General features: G+C 41.4%; 1 protein-coding gene across 1 annotated transcript in view; it reads right to left on the bottom strand.

The window, feature by feature from the left end:
- Positions 1 to 22,271, bottom strand: part of LOC144602245 (oxysterol-binding protein-related protein 10-like) — a 122,160-nt gene that overhangs the window by 83,849 nt on the left and 16,040 nt on the right. The window contains exons 2-3 of the mRNA XM_078415106.1: positions 15,563 to 15,738; positions 2,785 to 2,864 (exon numbers count right to left, since the gene is read on the bottom strand). Coding sequence (XP_078271232.1) covers positions 2,785 to 2,864; positions 15,563 to 15,738 — 256 coding nt within the window. The remainder of the gene's footprint in view (positions 1 to 2,784; positions 2,865 to 15,562; positions 15,739 to 22,271) is intronic.

Below are 22,271 nucleotides of genomic sequence, written 5' to 3'. Positions count from 1 at the left end.
GCTCCTCTATCCGTGGCAAGGGATAAGTCTCTGTGGTGGCAGCTTGGTTTACAGTGAGTTTGTAATCTCCACACAGACGAATGGTATGGTCCTTTTTTTCAACAGGAACAACGGGTGCTGCCCATTCACTATGTTTGACTGAAATAATTATGTTGGCCTTTACCAGTCGGTCCAATTCAGCCTCCACCCGTGCTTTCATGGCAAATGGCAGTGGGCGGCTTTTGCAAAACTTTGGGCGGGCCCCTGGTTCCACCAGAATTGTTGCTTTGACATCACGCAGAGTGCCAAGTTTATCTTTAAACACTTCAGAGTGTAACTCCAGTACATCCTGTATTGATGTCAGGTGAGGCATTTCCTTAATATGCTTTATGTCTTCCTGATGAGACTTGTCACTGGCATGTTTAATTTTTTTCCAGTTTAAGGTGAGCTTTTTTAACCAGTTCCTTCCACACAAAGCTGGTCCTGCTCCCTTTACCACAATCATTGGTAGCTGCTCACTCTGACTCTCATAGCTGACAGTGGCTTCAAACTGTCCCAACACAGGAATAACCTCTCCTGTGTATGTCTTCAGTGTGACTTCAGCAAGCCCAAGTGGTTGCTTTAAAAAGGTGGTCTGAAACAGCTCCTCTGAGATGATGCTCACGGCAGCTCCGGTGTCAATTTCTAGTTTGACTTCTTTGCCATTAACCACAAAACATGCCCTGTATGCTTGTTTACAGTTTTTGCCATTTACTAATGAAAACATGGGCAACACTATTTCTTCTGCCTCCACATACTTTGTGTTTTTATCAGTCTGTCGTTTATATCTGCTCTGTGTCGGTGCCGCCGCCACTTTTCCTCTTCATGCTCTTTTAATATGCCCGGTTTTACCACAGTTGTAACACTTTGCGTCTTTAAAGCGACACACCTGTGGGCTGTGATTTTTGTCGTTACATCTGTGGCAGTTCCTCCCCGTTTGCTTAGCCGTGTGCGCATCCACTTTATGCACTTGGTTCGGACGCGCCTCGTGTCCCCGCAGCTGCTGCGTGTCTCTCTCCGCAGTCTCCATGCTGAGGGCGCCTTCAAATGCCCGTGCAAAAGTCAGGTTGGACTCCGACAACAGCCGGCGCTGGCTTGCCTCGTTACAAATCCCACTGACAAAACGGTCACGAAGCGTCTCGTTCAACGTCGCTCCAAACTCAGTTAACTGCACACTGTTTCAGCTCCGCAACGTAACTGGTCACAGACTCGTCCGCCCGCTGGTTGCATCGGTTAAAGCGGAATCTCTCCGCAATAAGCAACGGCTTGGGTTCAAAATGAGTCTTTAAAATGTTCACAATGTCACCGTAGGACTTATTTTTTGGCTTCAGCGGCTGCACCAGGTTCCTTAACAGACCATATGTAGATGCTCCCGTCACACTTAACAGAGTAGCCACTTGCTTCTCCTCTGCAATGTCGTTAGCCTCAAAAAACTGCTCTAAACGTTCCACATACGCCGACCAAGACTCCGTCTTCGGGGCGAACTCCCCTATGGAACCTATGATAGGCATTTTCTGCTTGTTTTATCCTCGTCGCCAACTTTAACTGTGGTGTATTATGATAAGAATCGACGAGTGAGACGGGTTAGCATACAACATATGGCCGCTTTACTTCAACACCACCAGAGAGCTAATACAGGTATCCCACAATGCTTTATACCCGGAACTACGGCAAGGCTCAGCTGCCAAAACACAAAAACTCAAATGGTAAATACACCACAGTAACTAAAAAGGCAATACAGGGAGAAAATATGAAATATGAAGGTAAGCCAGCCAATAATACAAAAACAAAATAAAAACAAAAGTTTCTTCAGATATATATAAAAATGTAAGACAGAGACAAGAGTGGTCTTTGGACCGCTGGAAAATGACGCTAGGAAAGTAGCAATGGGAAATAAAGAAATGTCAGGTGAATTTAAAAAGTTTTTTGCAACAGTATTCACAGCGGAAAACACAAGCAACGTGCCTGAAATTCAAGAGAGTCAAGGGTCATAAGTTAGAGGAGCCATTGTTACTAAGGAGATAAAAGATTAACTTTTATTTCTCCACATGTTCCATATCCCTCCAAGCCCTATATGCCCATGTGCCTGTCGAAAAGTCTCTTAAATGCCAGTATCGTATCTGCCTCCAACACATATTTATATTTAAAAACAAGTGCTACACCCAAACTGCAGATCTAAAAATTGAAACAGAAAACCTACAAAATGAAAACAGAAATTATTTAGTAAATCTAGAGAGCATAGTCACTGGTAAATAGACTTAAAATGTTACTTTTAAGAGTTATAAACCAATCACATAAGTAACTGTACTGAAAGAAGTTCAGTAAGTTTAAGTTCCTGACTATAATTCTGGCTTCAATTTCGGATTACATAAATATCCATTAAATGACTCCAATTATTGTCAACCTTTTGAATTTTTTTATTAATTCCCCAAATTGTGGGTATAACTGGTCAGGCATGTATTGCCCATTCCAACTTACGCAGAAGATTGTAGTGGGTTCCTACCTTCCTCAACCTCTGGTATTAGTAATAACAGCTTATATAGATTCATTTAATCAACTGAATTTAAAGTTCCTAGCTGCTGTGGTGGACGCTCATCTATTCAGACCTTTGGATTACTAGTCCAGTAATGTAACCACTTTACAACTGTTCCATTAATAATTCATCTAAACAGAAATAATGTAGGTTTAAATATTAATATTGTGCACTTTCGTTCACAATGTCAGGGCGAGGTATAGCATTGTGGTACTTATACAGTAACCCTTTACCTTGGCATTACTGTCTGTGTGGTGCTTAGCAGAAGCCTGAAGCTGGTTCACCCAGTAGAATCTCTCTTTGGAATCCCCTGCTGCAGTGCAGAAAGTAGACATAATTAAAAAAAATGACGTTTGTTTTTTTTTTTTTAAAGCACAATTTTATAGAATGGCAGAATGAAAGCAAAATAGTATAATTCAGTCAGTATATTTATTAAATATTTGTTAAACAAGTAAACCAACTGTGATTAAACAATGCAAACAAATATCAGTCTGAAGCAGGGTCTTGACCCAAAACATCGCCCATTCCATCTCTCCAGAGATACTGCCTGTCCCGCTGAGTTACTCCAGCATTTTGTGTCTACCTTCAAACAAATATAATCAAAAACAGTATCTTTCTACAATTGGGCAGATCCAGATTTCAAATATAAAAATATGAAAAACAGAAGAAATCAATGTTCAATAGATTTAATCATATCCCTTACAACTCCAAGCATATGTTAATTTCACATCGGTACTATTCTCATTATATTAAATCTCACTTTCTCCTTCATAATTAATGCATCCTTTTTTCATATATGGAATCAGTATTCTTGCACTTAATATACTCTTTCTAAAGCAAGTATATCTTGTAAATTGATGGTCAAAGCTAATAGTACAGGACCATAATAGTATCGCAATGGTTCAGCGCACCTACGAAAGACTTGCAAAACCAGAAATGGCAAATACCACCGTACTTAAAGCATTTATGTAGAGCTCATCTTTCTAGGATTTAACTGACTCGCTTGCTTGGAATTGATCTACATCATCAAAATAGTCCTTTGATTATAAGCTGGAATGGGCGCAGCGAAGACGGTGCTAGGATCCAAGGGCCTGAGCAAAAAAGGGAGAGGTTGAGCAGGCTAGGATTTTATTCCTTGGAGCGCAGGAGGATAAGGGGTGATCTTACAGAGGTGTATAAGATCATGGGAGGAATAGATAGGGTAAATGCCAAAAGTAGGATATGGGCCAAACACAGGCAGGTGGGACTAGTATAGAAGGGACATTGTTGGTTGGTGTGGGCAAGTTGAGCCGAAAGGCCTGTTTAGCATGTATGACTATGATTACTGCCATGTAATCCATTATTTGTACCAAACATGACTTGCAGCTATATATAGTACCCTCCATAATGTTTGGGACAAAGATCCAGAATTTTCTATTTGTCTCTCTACTCCACAATTTGAGATTTGAATTTTTTTTTTAAATCACACGTGGTTAAAGTACACAGTGTCAGCTTTTATTAAAGGGTATTTTTATACATTTTGGTTTCACCATGTAGAAATTACAGCTGTGTTTATACATAGTCCCCCCATTTCAAGGCACCATAATGGTTGGCACACAAGGCTTCACAGGTGTTTGTAAATGCTCAGGTGTGTTTAAATGCCTCCTTAATGCAGGTAGAAGAAAGCTCTCCGCACCTAGTCTTTTCTCCATTCTTTCCATCACCTTTGGAAACTTTTAGAAACATAGAAAATAGGTGCAGGAGGAGGCCATTTGGCCGTTTGAGCCAGCACCACCATTCATTGTGATCATGGATGATCATCCACAATCAGTAACCTGTGCCTGCCTTCTCCCCATATCCCTTGATTCCACTAGCCTCTAGAGCTCTATCTAACTCTCTTTTAAATTCATCCAGTGAATTGGCCTCCACTGCCTTCTGTGGCAGAGAATTCCACAAATTCACAACTCTCTGGGTGAAAAAGTTTCGTCACACCTCAGTTTTAAATGGCCTCCCCATTATTTTTGGACTTTGGCCCCTGGTTCCAGACTCCCCCAACATTGGGAACATTTTTCCTGTATCTAGCTTGTCCAGTTCTTTCATAATTTTATACGTCTCTATAAGATCCCCTCTCATCCTTCTAACCCCAGTGAATACAAGCCCAGTCTGTCAAACCTTTCCTCCTATGACCAGTCCCGCCATCTCGGGGATTAACCTCGTGAACCTACGCTGCACTGCCTCAATAGCAAGAATGTCCTTCCTCAAATTAGGAGACCAAAAATGCACACAATACTCCAGATGTTGTCTGCCAGGGCCCTATAAAACTGCAGAAGGACCTCTTTACTCAAATCCTCTCGTTATGAAGGCCAACATGCTCTTAGCTTTCTTCACTGCCTGCTGTACCTGCATGTTTACTTTCAGTGACTAGTGTACAAGGACACCCAGGTCTCGTTGCACTTCCCCTTTACCTAATCTGACACCATTGAGATAATAATCTGCCTCCTTGTTTTTACTGCATCTGCCCACACACTCAACCTGTCCAAGTCACCCTGAAACCTCCTAACATCCTCTTCTCACCCAGCCAGCTTTGTGTCATCTGCAAACTTGCTAGTGTTACTTCTAATTCTATCATCCAAATCATCAATACATATTGTAAATAGTTGCGGCCCCAGCACTGAGCCTTGGGTACTCCACTCACCACTGCCTGCCTTTCTGAAAAGGACCCGTTTCTTCCTACTCTTTGCATCCTGTCTGCCAACCAATTCTCTATCCATGTCAATACCCTACCCCCAATACCATGTGCTCTAATTTTGCCCACCAATCTCCTGTGTGGGATCTTATGAAAGGCTTTCTGAAAGTCCAGATACACTCAATCCACTGGCTCTCCTTCATCCATTTTACTTGTCACATCCTCAAAAAAATCCCAGAAGATTAGTTAAGCAGGATTTCCCCTTCATAAATTCCTGCTGATGTCGGGCTAACTGGTCCATAATTCCCTGTTTTCTCTCTCACTCCTTTCTTGAAAAGTGGGATAACATTAGCTACCCTCCAATCCACAGGAACTGATACTGAATCTACAGAACTTTTGAACATGATCACCAATGCATCCACGATTTCTAGAGCCACCCCCTTGAGTACCCTGTGATGCAGATCATCAGGTCATGGGGATTTATCAGCCTTCAGTCCCATCAGTCTACCCAATACTATTCCTGCCTAATGCAAACTTCTTTCAGTTCCTCTGTCTCCCTAGATCCTCCATCCTCAAGTACATCTGGGAGATTGTTTGTGTCTTCCTTAGTGAAGACAGAACCGAAGTACCTGCTCAACTCTTCTGCCATTTCCTTGTATCCATAATAATTTCATCTGTTTCTGCCTTCAAGGGACCCACATTTGTCTTTACTAATCTTTTTCTCTTAACATACCTAAAGAAGCCTTTACTATCCTTCTTTATATTATTGGCCAGCATACTTTATCTTTTCAGCCCATATTGCCCTTTTTGTTACCTTCTGCTGTCCTTTGAAAGTTTCCCAATCCTCTGGCTTCCCGCCACTCTTTGCTATGTTATACGTCTTTTCTTTTAGTTTTATTCCATCCATAACTTCCCTTGTCAGCCACGGTTGCCTCTTGCTCCCCTTGGAATCTTTCTTCCTCTTTGGAATGAAATGATCCTACATCTTCTGGATTATATCCAGAAATTCCTGCCATTGCTGTTCCACCGTCATTCCTGCTAGGATTCTTTTCCAGTCGACCTCGGCCAGCTCCTCTCTCATGCCTTCATAGTCCCCTTTGTTCAACTGCAACACTGACACTTCTGATTTAACCTTCTCCATCTCAAATTGCAGATTAAAACTAATCATATTATGGTCATTACATCCTAGCGGTTCCTTTACCTTGAGTTCCCTTATTAAATCTGTTTCATTGGACAAAACTAAATCGAGAAATGCCTTCTCTCTGGTAGGCTCCAGTACAAGCTGCTCTAAGAATCCATCTCGGAGGCACTCTACAAACTCCCTTTCTTGGGGTCCAGAACCAACCTGATTTTCCCAGTCCATTGAAATCTCCCATAATCACAGTGGCATTACCTTTGTTACATGCCAATTTTAACTCCTTAGGCCACTGTTTGGGGGCCTGCAGATAACTCCCATTAGTGTTTTCTTACCCATTCTATTCCTCAATTCTATCCACAACGACTCTATATCATCAGTTCCTATGTCACCCCTCGCAAGGGACTGACTTTCATCCCTCACCAACAGAGCTACCCCACCTCCTCTGCCCACCTGCCTGTCCTTTCTATAGGACATATATCCCTGAATATTCTGTTCCCAGTTCCTCCTGCAGCCATGTCTCTGTAATCTCCAAAATGTCATATCTACCAATTTCTAACCGAGCCTCAAGCTCATCCATTTTACTTCTTATACTTCGCGCATTCACATACAATACTTTTAATTCATTACTCACCTCATCTTTTACATCGATTCCTATTTCACTTGGCCATACTCTCCTATCCCCTCATGAGCTTTCTATCCCGTTAATTCTGGGGTCTTTCTTAACTTTTCCTATACTCTCTTTCCCTTTAACTCCATCCTTGTCTATCACATTTGTCTCTCCCTTCCCCCCCCCCCCCCCCCCCACACTATTTTATTGCTGTTTATCAACATGTGAACCAAAGTTGTGCCAATGAAAGTCAAAGAAGCCATTATGAGACTGAGAAACAAGAATAAAACTGTTAGAGACATCAGCCAAACCTTAGGCTTACCAAAATTAACTGTTTGGAACATCGTTAAGAAGAAAGAGAGCACTGTTGAGCTTACTAATCGCAAAGGGACTGGCAGGCCAAGGAAGACCTCCACAGCTGATGACAGAAGAATTCTCTCTATAAGAAAAATCCCGAAACGCCTGTCCGCCAGATCAGAAACACTCTTCCGGAGTGAGGTGTGGATTTGTCAATGACCATTATCTGCAGAAGACCTCATGAACAGAAATACAGAGGTTACACTACAACATGCAAACCACTGGATAGCCGCAAAAATAGGACAGGTTACAGTTTGCCAAAAAGTACTTAAAAGAGCAACCACAGTTCTGGAAAAAGGTCTTGTGGACAGATGAGACAGAGATTAACTTATATTAGAGTGATGGCAAGAGCAAAGTATCGAGGAGCGAAGGAACTGCCCAAGATCCAAAGCATACCACCTCATCTGTGAGGAATACATCAGTCTGAAGAAGGGTCTCGACCCGAAACGTCACCCATTCCTTCTCTCCTGAGATGTTGCCTGACCTGCTGAGTTACTCCAGCATGTTTTGAATAAACACCTCATCTGTGAAACATGGTGGTGGGGATGTTGTGGCCTGGGCATGTATGGCTGCTGTAGGTACTGACTCACTTATCTTCGTTGATGATACAACTGCTGATGGTAGTAACATAATGAATTCTGAAGTGTATAGACACATCCTATCTGCTCAAGATCAAACAAATGCCTCAAAACTCATTCGCCGGCGGTTCATTCTACAGCAAGACAATGATCCCAAACATACTGCTAAAGCAACAAAGGAGATTTATAAAGTTAAAAAAAGGTCAATTCTTGAGTGGCCAAGTCAATCACCCGATCTGAACCCAATTGAGCATGCCTTTTATATGCTGAAGAGAAAACTGAAGGGGACAAGCCCCCAAAACAAGCATAAGCTAAAGATGGCTGCCATACAGGCCTGGCAGAGCATCACCAGAGAGGACACCCAGCAACTGGTGATGTCCATGAATCGCAGACTTCAAGCAGCCATTGCATGCAAAGGATATGCAACAAAATACTAAACATGACTACTTTCATTGACATGACATTGCTGTGTCCCAAACATTCTGGTGCAATGAAATGAGGGGACTATGTATGAACAATGCTGTAATTTCTACATGGTGAAACCAAAATGTAAAAAATGTCCTTTATTAAAATCTGACAATGTGCACTTTAACCACGTGATTTTTTTTCTATTACAAATCTCAAATTGTGGAGTACAGAGGCAAATAAATAAATGATGGGCCTTTGTCCCAAACATTATGCAGGGCACTGTATGGACTACATATTGTTGTATCTGGTTATGTTAACTAAGGAATATACCATCCTATCAAGTCAATTTTTAAATTTAGTTAATAAATGTATATTTATATTTACCAATTGTTTAAATCGCATACTTTTCAATTTGTTATGTATTTATCACAATAAGATTTAGTTTGCCATTCATTGCACATTCAAGTCAAATCTTTTCACAGACAGCCCAGATGTTTTTATAAAATCTGCAGACTAATCTTCTTAAAGTACTTCATAATCTATTTCTACTGAAGCTCATGAAGCATCACTCATGAAGCATCACTAGGCATTGCGTGTTGCATCTTTGCCTCAGTTTAATTCGATCTCAATTAATGAGCAAAGATTAATCACTGAATGCCAAATTTGGGTAGTCCATAAATTCCTTTAGCTCTTTGGGCTAAAGGAATCAAGGGATATGGGGGGAAAGCAGGAACGGGTACTGATTTTAGATGATCAGCCATGAGCCGCGCTGGCTAGAAGGGCTGAAACGCCTCCTCCTGGCCTACTCTTTCTAAATCAAAAGATGGTTTTAAAAATGTCTTCAAGAACATGCTGCAAAAACTGTGTATAATTAATAATAACATGGAACACTTTACACAAGTCCGTCTTCACGAATTCATGGAATTATAGAAAATTTAGAAGAGGTCATTTTGATCATAATGATCATATTAGTAGAAAAGAGCTCAAGATGTCTAATGCCACCTTCCAGCATTAGGTTTGTGGCCTTGAAGATTGCAACTTTCCAACTGCACATCAGCTACATTTTAAATGCGATAAAGTTTTCTATCTAACCATTCAAAACTATGTTCTTCTGATTACTCGTATGTGACCAGTGGTGTACCACAAGGATCAGTGCTAGCATATTTGATGTTGCAACTAACAGTAGAAGGTCTGATTAATAAATTTGGAGCTAATACAAAAAATGGTGGTGTTGCAGATGTTAACTTCTGTGTGGAGAACACTGTACCCACCAGGACTGTACGGTGTTTCTCCAACAACAAACCCTGGGTCAACCCTGACATAAAGGCCCTCTTTTCCTCCTTAAGGAGATCCTTTAAGTCGTGAAATAAGGAGGAGCTGAAGGCTGTGCAAAAGGAGCTGAGGAGGAAGTTCAGAGAGGGGAAGAACAGCTACAGGAAGAAGATGGAGGACCAGCTGCAGACAAACAACATCAGTGGAGTCTGGAGAGGCCTCAAAACTATCTCTGGGTACAAGGAACCAGACTCCCGGGCCTTGGGGGACCAGAAGTGGGTGAACGATCTGAACCTTTTCTTCAACAGGTTCGATCGGTCAACGGTCACCCCCCCCGGTCCAGTCACCTCTGCTGCAGCCCCCTTTGTCTGCACATCCAGTACACTGCCCCACCTCCCCTCCCACAGCAGTTGGGTCACAGTCACCACCCTCTGCTTCTGCTTCTCCTGCCACAACCCCACCCCCCACACCATCCCCCCCCCCCCACACCCCCTCCTCCTCTCACACTCTTGGGCACAATAGACAATAGAGAATAGGTGCAGGAGTAGGCCATTCAGCCCTTCGAGCCAGCACCGCCATTCAATGCGATCATGGCTGATCACTCTCAATCAGTACCCCGTTCCTGCCTTCTCCCCATACCCCCTCATTCCGCTATCCTTAAGAGCTCTATCCAGCTCTCTCTTGAAAGCATCCAACGAACTGGCCTCCACTGCCTTCTGAGGCAGAGAATTCCACACCTTCACCACTCTCTGACTGAAAAAGTTCTTCCTCGTCTCCGTTCTAAATGGCCTACCCCTTATTCTTAAACTGTGGCCTCTTGTTCTGGACTCCCCCAACATTGGGAACATGTTTCCTGCCTCTAATGTGTCCAATCCCCTAATTATCTTATATGTTTCAATAAGATCCCCCCTCATCCTTCTAAATTCCAGTGTATACAAGCCTAATTGCTCCAGCCTTTCAACATACGACAGTCCCGCCATTCCGGGAATTAACCTAGTGAACCTACGCTGCACGCCCTCAATAGCAAGAATATCCTTCCTCAAATTTGGAGACCAAAACTGCACACAGTACTCCAGGTGCGGTCTCACCAGGGCCCAGTACAACTGTAGAAGGACCTCTTTGCTCCTATACTCAACTCCTCTTGTTATGAAGGCCAACATTCCATTGGCTTTCTTCACTGCCTGCTGTACCTGCATGCTTCCTTTCAGTGACTGATGCACTAGGACACCCAGATCTCGTTGAACATCCCCTCTTCCTAACTCGACACCATTCAGATAATAATCTGCCTTTCTATTCTTACTTCCAAAGTGAATAACCTCACACTTATCTACATTAAACTGCATCTGCCATGTATCCGCCCACTCACACAACCTGTCCAAGTCACCCTGCAGCCTTATTGCATCTTCCTCACAATTCACACTACCCCCCAGCTTAGTATCATCTGCCCTTGTACTCCAATCTGTCGTTCTCCACAGACCAGGTGAGAAATGCGCTCAGGAAGATCAATGCGAGGAAGGTGGCTGGTCCGGACAGCATCAGCTCGAGGCTCCTCAAGTCCTATGCAGATCAGCTGTGCGGAATAGTGGAGCATGTCTTCAATCTGAGCCTGAAACTGGGGAGAGTTCCACAGCTGTGGAAAACATCCTGCGTGATACCGGTACCAAAGACGCAGCAGCCGAAGGAACTCAACAGCATCACACCTGATGAAGACACTGGAGCGTCTGGTCCTCGCCCATTTCCGCCCCCTGGTGAGACCATCAATGGATCCGCTGCAGTTCGCCTACCAGACTCGCATCGGGGTGGAGGACGCCATCATCTACCTACGGAACAGAGCTCTCTCACACCTGGAGAAGCCGGATAGCACTGTGAGAATCATGTTCTTTGATTTCTCCAGTGCATTCAACCCATCCACCCGGGGCTTCTGGGGGACAAGCTGGAGCACACAGGGGTGGATCACCACCTCACATCCTGGATTCTGGACTACCTCACCAACCGACCACAGTATGCGAGGACAAATGACCTGGTCTCCAACAGGGTGGGCTGCAGCACTGGGATTCCGCAGGGAACAGTGCTAGCTCCATTCTTGTTCACCCTGTACACTGCGGACTTCAGGCACAGCTCTGCAGACTCCTATCTACAGAAGTTCTCCGACGATTCTGGCATCGTTAGCCTCATCACGGGCAACGAGGACAGGGCATACAGGGAACTGATCAAGGAGTTTGTGGACTGGTGCCAGCGGAACTGCCTCCGGATCAACGCGGGGGAAAACCAGGGAGATGGTGGTAGATTTCCACAGGCGCAGCCAGGTCCCCCCGACACCGGTGAACATCCAGGGAATGGACATCGTGAGGGTGGATTCTTATTAGTACCCGGGTGTCTACCTCAACAATAAACTGGACTGAACTGAAAACACCGATGCGCTATACAGAAAGGGTCAGAGCAGACTTTATCTGCTAAGGAGACTCAGGTCCTTTGGAGTGCAGGACCTTCTACAACACGGTGGTTGCGTCGGCCATTTTCTATGGAGTGGTCTGCTGGAGCAACAGCAACAGCAACAGCATCTCAGCGGCGGAAGGGAAGAACTCAACAAGCTGGTCAGGAAGGCCGGCTCTGTCCTGGGTTGCCCCCTCGATGGTGGTGGGAGAGAGGAGGATGATGGCAAACCTAACATCGCTGCTGGACAACGACTCCCACCCCATGCAGGACACTGTCACTGCACTGAGTAGCTCCTTCAGTGACAGACTTCTTCACCCCAAATGCGTGAAGGAGAGATATAGGAGGTCATTCCTTCCCGCTGCTGTGAGACTGCACAACCAGCACTGCTCCCAGCAGACGAGTCAACAATAACAGCTAAGAACACACGGAAAACTGATGACAATTTATGTATCTTCTATTTATAATGAATGATCTCTTGCTCTCTTGCTATCCACTTCGCTGCTGTAACACTGTAAATTTTCCCAGTGTGGGACAAATAAAGGAATATATTATTATTATTATCATTTTATTATAACGAGGAAAGATGTCTACATCTAGAGAGGAGTTGGGCAGAGCAATTTTGTGTGCTTTAACTAATATCAGCTTGCTGTGGCAGAAAAATGGCCACCCTTTATTTCCTTCAAGTGGGCTAGCTTGGCTATTTGTTCCTTTTTCTTAAGTTCCATTTGTTTTCATTAATTTTTGAAAATCAGTCTGTCATCTTCACAAAAGTCTTACTGAAATCCATATAGACTATAACTTACTGTTCTCATCCACTCTACCACCTCAAAAAATTCAACCAGATTAATCAGAAAGAGCCATTCCATAACAAATCCACACCATCTTTGATGAACCCATGGCTTTTACATGAGAATTTATGGCATGTTTCAGAACAGATAATAATTTAGTTCAACAGTATATTTGTCACATATGCAACTGCACAGTGAAATTCTTTTTGCATATATTACACATGTGGGCGCTGCCATTTTTGGCACCACTAATCAAAATCCAAAGTCCCAAAATGTACCTGCAACTAAATGTAACTATTAATTTCTTCCTTTTACAGTAATTGTACAATGTTTAGAATGTTTACAAAGCTAGTCTTGTAACTATTTAATTTTTATTATAAAACTAAGTCTTATTTGATTTCCTCTCTTATCTTCATTGACAGACTGGACTTTTAAAAAATCTGGGCATAGAGATGTTTATTAACAGAAAAAGATGCTAAACCTGCTAATTCCTCTTATTTTGGTTATCCCACCAAAATGTTGCACTGAAAATTTTGAAATGAAAGTTTTAAACTTAAAAATGTCTCTAACTTAAAAAATATATGACCAATTTAAATAAAACATGTTAGAAACAGTCGCCAGGAAAGTGGTGATTAAGGTGGCGCTAAAATTGTGGCGCTATGGTGAGGTATATAAACTTCATACAGCCTTTTAAAGAGAAAAATAGAATCCTTTTGCTTGAGATTATAAATGTCATATCTGTATTAATTCTGCTGGTTGCTTTATGTTACTCCCCAAGCTCATCCCATGAATCTTTGCAGTTTGCAATGTTTGCCCACCATATACTTTGTATCAAGCAATTCAATGCATGTTTGTCAAAGCATCTAGATATGGAGAACAAATCTGCTTCACTACATGCTTCTACTGCATGCCACTTCCAATTCACCTGGAGCCAAATTATACCTATTTGCTTTGATCTGCTTTCCTGTCTATCGATTTTCCATCTTTGCCACAGCATCACGTATTTCTTACCCGATTTTCTTTTTAAAAAGAGGCCTCACACATCAGGTCAACAAGTTTATTCATAAAGTCCAGGGACAACCCAAATTCAATCCCCCAATTGTACTACAATGCCAAAACACCTTGTTTTAAACAAGTTCAACCATAAACATCAATTCTAAGTTTATCCTCACAGAACTAATTTTGCTTCGGTATTTGCAGCTGCTCTATTGTTTTTAAAAAGGATGATGGTCATGAGGTAATCAAACCTCTAAATATAATACATTTTAACAAATTATGGATTTCAATTGTTTGTCCAAAAATAACATTAGGTGACAAATCAACATTTTTGTTACGGTACTCAAAATTATGACATTTGTTTTCATTATATATCCTAAACAAATCAGACCCTGTAGCTTGAGACTTAATGAACATGGCTTTCACTTGAGGTAAGAGGATGATGGTAATTATTAATAATCATATCGTTTTATTCTGTTAATTACCATTTTAATGGCCTTAATACTCAATTAACATGTAGGTGGAGCAGTTTCTTGTGTTCTGAATGCTAATTCACAAAGAAAATCAGTCAGAAATGTGACAGTTGACACATTCCCTCTTCTTCACTGCCTTTTATGGGACTTGTATATTAATAACAGTTCCTATCATAGTCAAACATATTTTTACATCAAAATCTGTCCATTATATAAACTGGAAACCAGGGAGACAATTTGTGACAAAAGAGAGAAAGTGCTAGAGTAAAAGGAGAAAAGTCTCCTTTAAGTTAAAGAACAGGCAAATTAATAACAAAGTTGGAAAAAAAACATTGTATTAAAATAAAAACTTCCAGGTTGAAACATGGTGTCATTGGACCCCCAAAATAGCTGATGGTGTGGGGGGGGGGGGGGGTGGGGGAAATAACAGTATATGCAAGTATATGCAATGACAGCATGGTGCAATACATTTCACACCTTACTTTAAATCTATTTCATCTTTTAAGGTTTGTTGTATGTGGGTTTCAGAAAAATCCTATTCAAATCATACTAAATATTTATCCCATCAACTCAAAAATGTCCTCACCATTGGTCATAACTAACTTAAAGGAACACAATGCCTGCCAGCTTTTTATGAGCTCCAAGCACGAGAACTTTTTATTTGCAACATTCGTAACCTTCCTCACACGTTTTCTTGCTACTGCATGGGTACATTTCCCTCTTAAAAGGTGATGAATTTTTCTTCTTTCCATGAATCACCATTCCTGGTCTCTAGTAAAAAAATAAAGCGCTGAAGGAACTTGGTGGGTCAGACAGCATCTATGGAGGAAATCGACAGGTGATGTTCCGAGTTGGAACATATCGAAAGTCCCAACCTGAAATTTTGACTGTCCATTTCCTCCACCGATGTTACCTGACCCACTGAGTTATTCCAGAACTTTGTGTTTTGCTCAAGATTTCAGTATCGGCCTTTCCTTGTATTTCCATGCCAGATATCTAGCTGCTTTAGAGATCATTCAGTTATGGATTGCTATTATTATTCTGTTAATTTGAACTATCTGCAAAAAAAACTGAAGCCATCTAATCAATTGGCAAGTTTACATACAAACAAGTTCATAAAATGAAGTAGGCCTAACTAATCACCATAAAGTAATCTTCAAATAGATTCATAATTCATATAAAAACAAATTATATAACTTCTACATTATGCATGCTACTTTTAAAATTCTTTCAAACCATTTCAGATTGAAACCTATACAGTATTTTCTTAAGAATATAATTATTTTTCAGTACCTCTGAGTTTATACAGTTCACCACTGGCAGCTTGAACTATAAACATGTGAGAAACTTCGTCACTGGGAGAGATCACTGCACCAGACAAATGTAGAACTCCTCGAGGCTTCTGACCTTTACACTGCTCGTTTACAAAGTATTGCAGTACGCCCAGCTCACAGTTCAGAACAAAATACCTGCATCACAAAAATATTTTGCGTTAACGTTTACATCAGGTGCTCACTTGCTTGAATCATGCATTATACACTACAAAAATATTTTCCCACATGTTACTCTGCCGTATATACATCCTATAGAGGCATGCAAAATATTTAAATTGTCAAAGGGTAAGGAATGCTCTTAAAAGAGTAAAAAGAGATCAATTTATTCCTTTTTTTTCTTCTGAGAAAGCACAAACTCCTAAATTGTAATACACGTGTGCCACTCTCCTGGGCATGGAGCCCTCCACCTCAGAGGCTCAAGCGAGTTCTTACGTTTGCTTGTACCTCAAGATCAGATAGCGAAAAATAACCAGATCTAGTCATAAAAGTGAGTTTTCAGATTTAGACAAGGTTGAAATATGCCTCAGATCTTCAATATTTGGTAGCCCTACAGTGAATTTTAAACAGAAAGCAGACATCCTCCTCACTACAATAATTTTTTGTAAAAGATGGTTTTCAATAAATGGAGCGGGCAAATTTATGCAATGTTGAATTCTAATGCCAAATCTTACATCATATAAAAGTACATCACCATAGCTGGTTTAACCAATTCCAGTTCGGGTGTTTTACTCTAAATTCATACATTGCTATGTTGGTTGCTTGTTTTTTGTTAAGAACTCATTTGAACTTCACTTAATAAATCTATGTATATTATATACATATTCAAACAAAAAAAACTTTGTTTGTTGCTACCTAGCTTTTCATTTAATATTTCACACCAAATGATTGTCATTTAATCAAAATCTTGAAAAGAATCACACACCACTGTAAAGAAAGAATGGAGACTCCAGTCTTTCACAAATCAAAATGTTTTGTCATGAGAAATACTAATGACGCAAAGTAAACAGACTGGGGAAGGGTCTCAACCCAAATTGTCACCCATTCCTTCTCTCCAGAGATGATGCCTGTCCCGTAGAGTTACTCCAGCATTTTGTGTCTACCTTCTTAATTGCTAGAAATTCATGCCCGCTATACAAGGCAAGTTAAAACAACCTTTAAAAATGGACACAAGAGACTGCAGATGCTGGAATCTTGAGCAATGTACAAAGTGCTGGAGGAACTCAGCAGGACAGGCATCATATGTGGAAGGAATAGATAGGCAATATTTCAGGTTGGGTCTGAAGAAGGATCCCAACCCGTTACATCGACTGCTTATTCCCACCACAGTTACTCTGCCTGACCTGCTTAGTTCCTCCAGTTCTTTATGTTTTGTTTTAAAATAAATGTGCTATCTTCCTTCCCAAACCTCATTCCAAAAGCTCAATAAATTTCAAATTCCTGCAACTTTAATAGTTGAAGGAAATGCTGGGTATTCGATAAGACTGGCACATCAAAATCAGAAATCCCGCTTTCACATGAGAATTATTGGAGTTTAAAAATATAGTTGTTTACAAAATACGAACTGCTTTGTTTAGAGATACAGCGCGGAAACAGGCCCTTCGGCCCACTGAGTCCGCACCAACCAGCGATCCCCGCACATTAATACTATCCTACACTAGGGACCATTTACACTTATACCAAGTCAATTAACCCACAAACCTGAACGTCTTTGAGTGTGGGAGGAAACCGAAGATCTTGGAAAAAACCCATGCGGTCACGGGGAGAATGTACAAACTACAGACAGCACCCGGGTCTCTGGCGCTGCAAGCGCTATAAGGCAGCAACTCTACCACTGCGCCACCGTGTTGTAAAAGAGGATTCCAAAATAGATGTGGCTTATTTAACCATTTGCGAAGGTTGGTTGCAGGGAAGAAGAGGAAAATGAATATAAAGACCAGCGAAAAGATAAAGAAAATGGAAATAGCTAAACTGACTTGACCTGCAGCTTAATGCTAATTAAAACCTGCTAGTCCTGGGGCAAAGTTTAATTGATAACCATTACAAAATCTACTAATTGATGGGGGTGGAAAGAATGCAGCCATTTATATGAAATCATGTGAAGCCTATGAAGGAAGCACTTAATAAAATTAAATGCAAGACATAAAGTAAATGTTCTTTACATTATTATGATGCTGAGGAATTCATTTCCAGGGCTGCTAGTTCAAGCATAAACAGTCATATTTCAATATTTAAGTCAACATATTGCAGAAATGGTTGAGAAAATCTGGGAATAGATCAATAATGAAAATTGCTTGTCTTCATGAAAGTTGATGTAATTTATCAAAGCATTTTAATAAATTCAATGCGTGCAAATGAATTTTGCAATAGAGAAACTGGCGATCAAAGGAGTACTGTAAATCGAAAAGCCGGAACATAGATATGTGTTACAACCATTTAGAAATAAACTGTCAGAACTGCTTTCAATCATTAAATTTTAAATAGTTGAATCATGAAGTTAAATCTAGTTGAAGGCAAAATAATTATTCATATGGTCAATAACTGCTTTCTTATCGAAGGCTGAATTAATCCTAAAAAGACGACAATTTACATTGCAATATTTGGGATGATTTTATCTGTATGCAGAAGGAGCATCTGGACAATGATCATCATTTCTGATTTTAATTAAATGGGCAAATTATTGCTGCTGGCAATTTAATGTTGGTATCATACTCCCAGAGAGATTAATTTTCACATTATGAGAAATGAGCAAGAGTGACTAGGTTAAGAGTTTACGGGATAACTGATTCAGATTATTAAACAATACTCACAAGAAAATGGAGAAATTAAGAAGTGAAGGAAGCTACCTACAACAACTGCAGTGCAACTGGTGGAGATGCTGGCATGGGGCAACAGGCTTGGATGTTCAAAGATTTAGAACTAATGGAGGAATAACAACGTTTAAGCCTGAATATTGCGCAACCTGGGAGGGGAATTTGTAGATTGTGTGTTCTCATGTCATGCCATCCTGATCTTTCAAGACAGTAGAAATTACAGATGTGGGAAGTACTGGAGAAGTGGATATAGTGAGCAGATGCATTGCATTTTGTATGGTATACATTGCAGACATGGCAGTGGAGAATGTTCAAACTTAGGATGGTTGGTGGGATTCCAATTACGTGAGTTTGTCCTGAATAGCTTTGACCAATGGGACTACATTCAACAGGGTAACTAAAGGAGATATCAAACGTTTGTCTTCTTGATGATGGACACAGTCTGGCTGTGTTGATGAGAAGTTTTAGACAATTAGTGTATGACTATTCCAGCAGAAAGTAAAATATTGATTATCAGAAAGTTGAAACACGCAACACCGATGGACAAAAAAGCATCCAATGGAATAGGTGCAGAATGCACAGGCATTCACCTAAAACTGCAAGTGTTCTGCTGATGTCCTTTGAAACAAAATACTGAACTGTATTGGGAAAAAGTGACTTTTGCAGAAGCTAGGAGCAAATTCCCAAAATAATGCAAATTTTAGAACAAAAAATGGTACAAAGACTGACATTGCCAGGTAACAATATTTTAAAGGATAAAATATTTCTAAGGTCTAAATACCAATACCTGTGATTATGTCACCAACCCCCTATACCCCACCCCCAGCTGTAAACATGTCATGAGTTAGATCAAAAAGACATAAAAGACAAAGCAATTTCATCTTCTAAAGCGACAGAAATAAAAAATACCAAAACTCGCGAAGACAAGCATAAAAATTATAGGCTTCATTGTGACTATGGGTGAGAACAGTCATATCAAAGGACTGGTGGATATATCATTATTCATGATTTAGTTCCGTTCAGTTCAGAGTATTTGTCATGTTTACCAAGGTATAGTGAAAAGCTTTTGTTGCTTGCTAACTAATCAGAGGAAATACAATGCATGATTACAATCGATCCATTCACAGTGTACAGATTACATGACATGGGAAAAGCATTTAGTGCAAGATAAAGTCAGTAAAGTCAAATCAAAGATACTCGGTCACCAATGAGGTAGTAAGTAGTTCAAGACTGCCCTCTAGTAGCAGTAGGATGGTTCAGTTGCCTGATAACAGTTGGGAAGAAACTGTCCCCAAATCTGGAGGTGTGCGTTTTTACACTTCTGTACCTTTTGCCCAATGGGAGAGAGGAGAAGAGGGAGTGGCCAGGGTGCGACTCATCCTTGATTATGCTGCTGGCCTTGCCGAGCAGCAAGAGGTGAGGCTCCAAAAGGCGCTGGGCAGGCCGCAATTGGAGTACTGTGAGCAAATTTGGGCTCCATATCTATGGAAGGATCTGTTGGCTCTGGAGAGGGTCCAGAGGAGGTTTACAAGAATGATTCCAGGAATGAGTGGGTTAGCACAAGAGCATTTGACAGCACTGGGCCTCTCTCTACTCACTGGAATTTAGAAGGTTGAGGGAGGACCTCATTGAAACTTACAGAAGAATGAAAGGCATAGATAGAGTGGATGTGGAAAGGATGTTTTCACTGGTGGGAGAGTCATGCCTCAGAATTAAAGGACGCTCTTTTAGAAAGGAGATGAGGAGGAGCTTCTTTAGTCAGAGGGAAATTAATCTGTGGAAGTCATTGCCAAGTCAGTGGATTTTTTTTAAGGCAGAGATAGACAAATTCTTGATTAGAACGGGTGTCATGGGTTATGGGGAGAAGGCGGGAAAATGGGATTAGGAAGCAGAGATCAGCCATGATAGTATGGCAGATTAGACTCGATGAGCCAAATGGCCTAATTCTACTCCAATAACTTGTGAATTTGTGTGAACTTGTAAATGGAGACAATGGAAGGGAGGTTGGTTTGTGTGATGGTCTCAGCAGTGTCCACAATCGCTGCAAATTCTTGCGGTCTTGGATGGAGCTGTTCCCAAACCAAGCTGTGATGCATCCTGATAAAATGCTTTCTACAGCACATCTGTAGAAGTTGAAGGTTGTTGGGACATGCTGAACTTCCTAAGCCTTCTGAGGAAGTAGAGGCGTTGGTGTTGCTTCTACTTCAGGAGTGGTTCAGGAGAAGTTGTTGGTGATATTTACCCCTGAATGTCATCAATGTAAACTGGGGTGTGTGTATCGCTTCGCTTCCTGAAGTCGATCACCATACTCTTTGTCTTGCTGACATTGAGAGAAAGGTTATTGGCTCGACACCAAGATCTCAATCTCCTTCATGTACTCTGCCTCATCATTATTTGATAATGGTGACACTAATTACTTGACATTACCACAATGGTAGTGTCGTCTGCGAATTTGTAAATTGAGTTAGATTTGTACAAGGCTGCACAGTTGTGGATGTGCAAGGAGTAAAGAAGGGGACTGAGAATGCGTCCTTGCAGAGCACCAGTGTTGAGGATTATCATAGAGGATGATTTGTCCCCCATCATCACTGATTGGGGTCTGTTGGTCAGGAAATCGATACAACAAACTACAACAACTAGATATCTTTGTTGAATCTAGTTGGGAAGTACTTGTGGGAGTTTAGTTCAAAGGTTCAAAACTCTAGCCAAGCCTATCCCACGAACCAGCATTCTTTCAGAGCTGGCCATTCGCTAATTGATGTGCGCCCTGAACTTTTAACTTCCTGCAAGAAACTGCAGAGAAAAGGTGAAGTGAAGCATTTGTCAACCCTTCAAAGACATTGATCACTCTTAGTAAGATTATTGTTTACAAGATCTCATCTAAAACAAATAGTCTGTAACATTATCTCCAGTTTCAGAGACTTTCCTGATGGAAAAAAAGCAACTATCATGTACAAACAAGATCTCAATTGAATCAATAGCTGCATCCTAAAACCAGTCTCTGCAATCTTGGAAAAGAGGTGCAGGAGGAGGCCATTCGGCCCTTCGAGCCAGCACCACCATTCATTGTGACCATGGCTGATCATCCAAATCAGTAATCTGTGCCAGCCTTCTCCCCATATCCCTTGATTCCACTAGCCCCGAGAGCTCTGTCCAACTCTCTTTTAAATTCATCCAGTGAATTGGTCTCCACTGCCTTCTGTGGCAGAGAATTCCACAAATTCACAACTCTCTGGGTTTTCTCACCTCAGTTTTAAATGGCCTCCCCTTTATTCTTAGACTGTGACCCCTGGTTCTGGACTCCCCCAACATTGGAAACATTTTTCCTGAATACAAGCCCAGTCTTTCCAATCTTTCCTCATATGACAGCCCCGCCATCCCGGGGATTAACCTGGTGAACCTAAAGTTCGGAGAGAGTGGAAGGGCAGATTGAGGAAGTGGTTTCATTCAGCAGTTTGCAATTTACAAATACGCTCAGAGTAAGTGCAAGGAAGTCACCTTGAGCTTTAGAAAGAGACAGCTTTGACTGTGTGCCGACACTGCGGGTGTGATGGAGGTGGAGGTAAGAGGGTGAGTGTGTGGTCGAGCATCATACCAGAACAGAGAGAGGGCATTCCTTGGGGATTCGACAATTAAGGTATAGGAGTGGAGCTGAGCTCAATAGTCAGTGGGAATTAGAGCAGACGTGTGGGGCTTTCACAGACTGCTGGAAGAGTAGTCGGGTTATAGGTGATTTTAACGTCCCTCATATTGACTGGAAATGCTGTGAACCTGAACCTAGACAGGGCAGAATTTATTCAGATTTTTTAAACTAAAATTGTGATTACAACTGCCAGACAGTTAATTGGCTTGTCTCCA

The sequence above is a fragment of the Rhinoraja longicauda genome, chromosome 2 (genome assembly GCF_053455715.1).
Source record: "Rhinoraja longicauda isolate Sanriku21f chromosome 2, sRhiLon1.1, whole genome shotgun sequence".
In the NCBI taxonomy this organism is placed as follows: domain Eukaryota; kingdom Metazoa; phylum Chordata; class Chondrichthyes; order Rajiformes; family Arhynchobatidae; genus Rhinoraja; species Rhinoraja longicauda.
The sequence above is the reverse complement of the archived record's forward strand: the minus strand, read 5'-3'. Positions and strand labels throughout refer to the sequence as shown.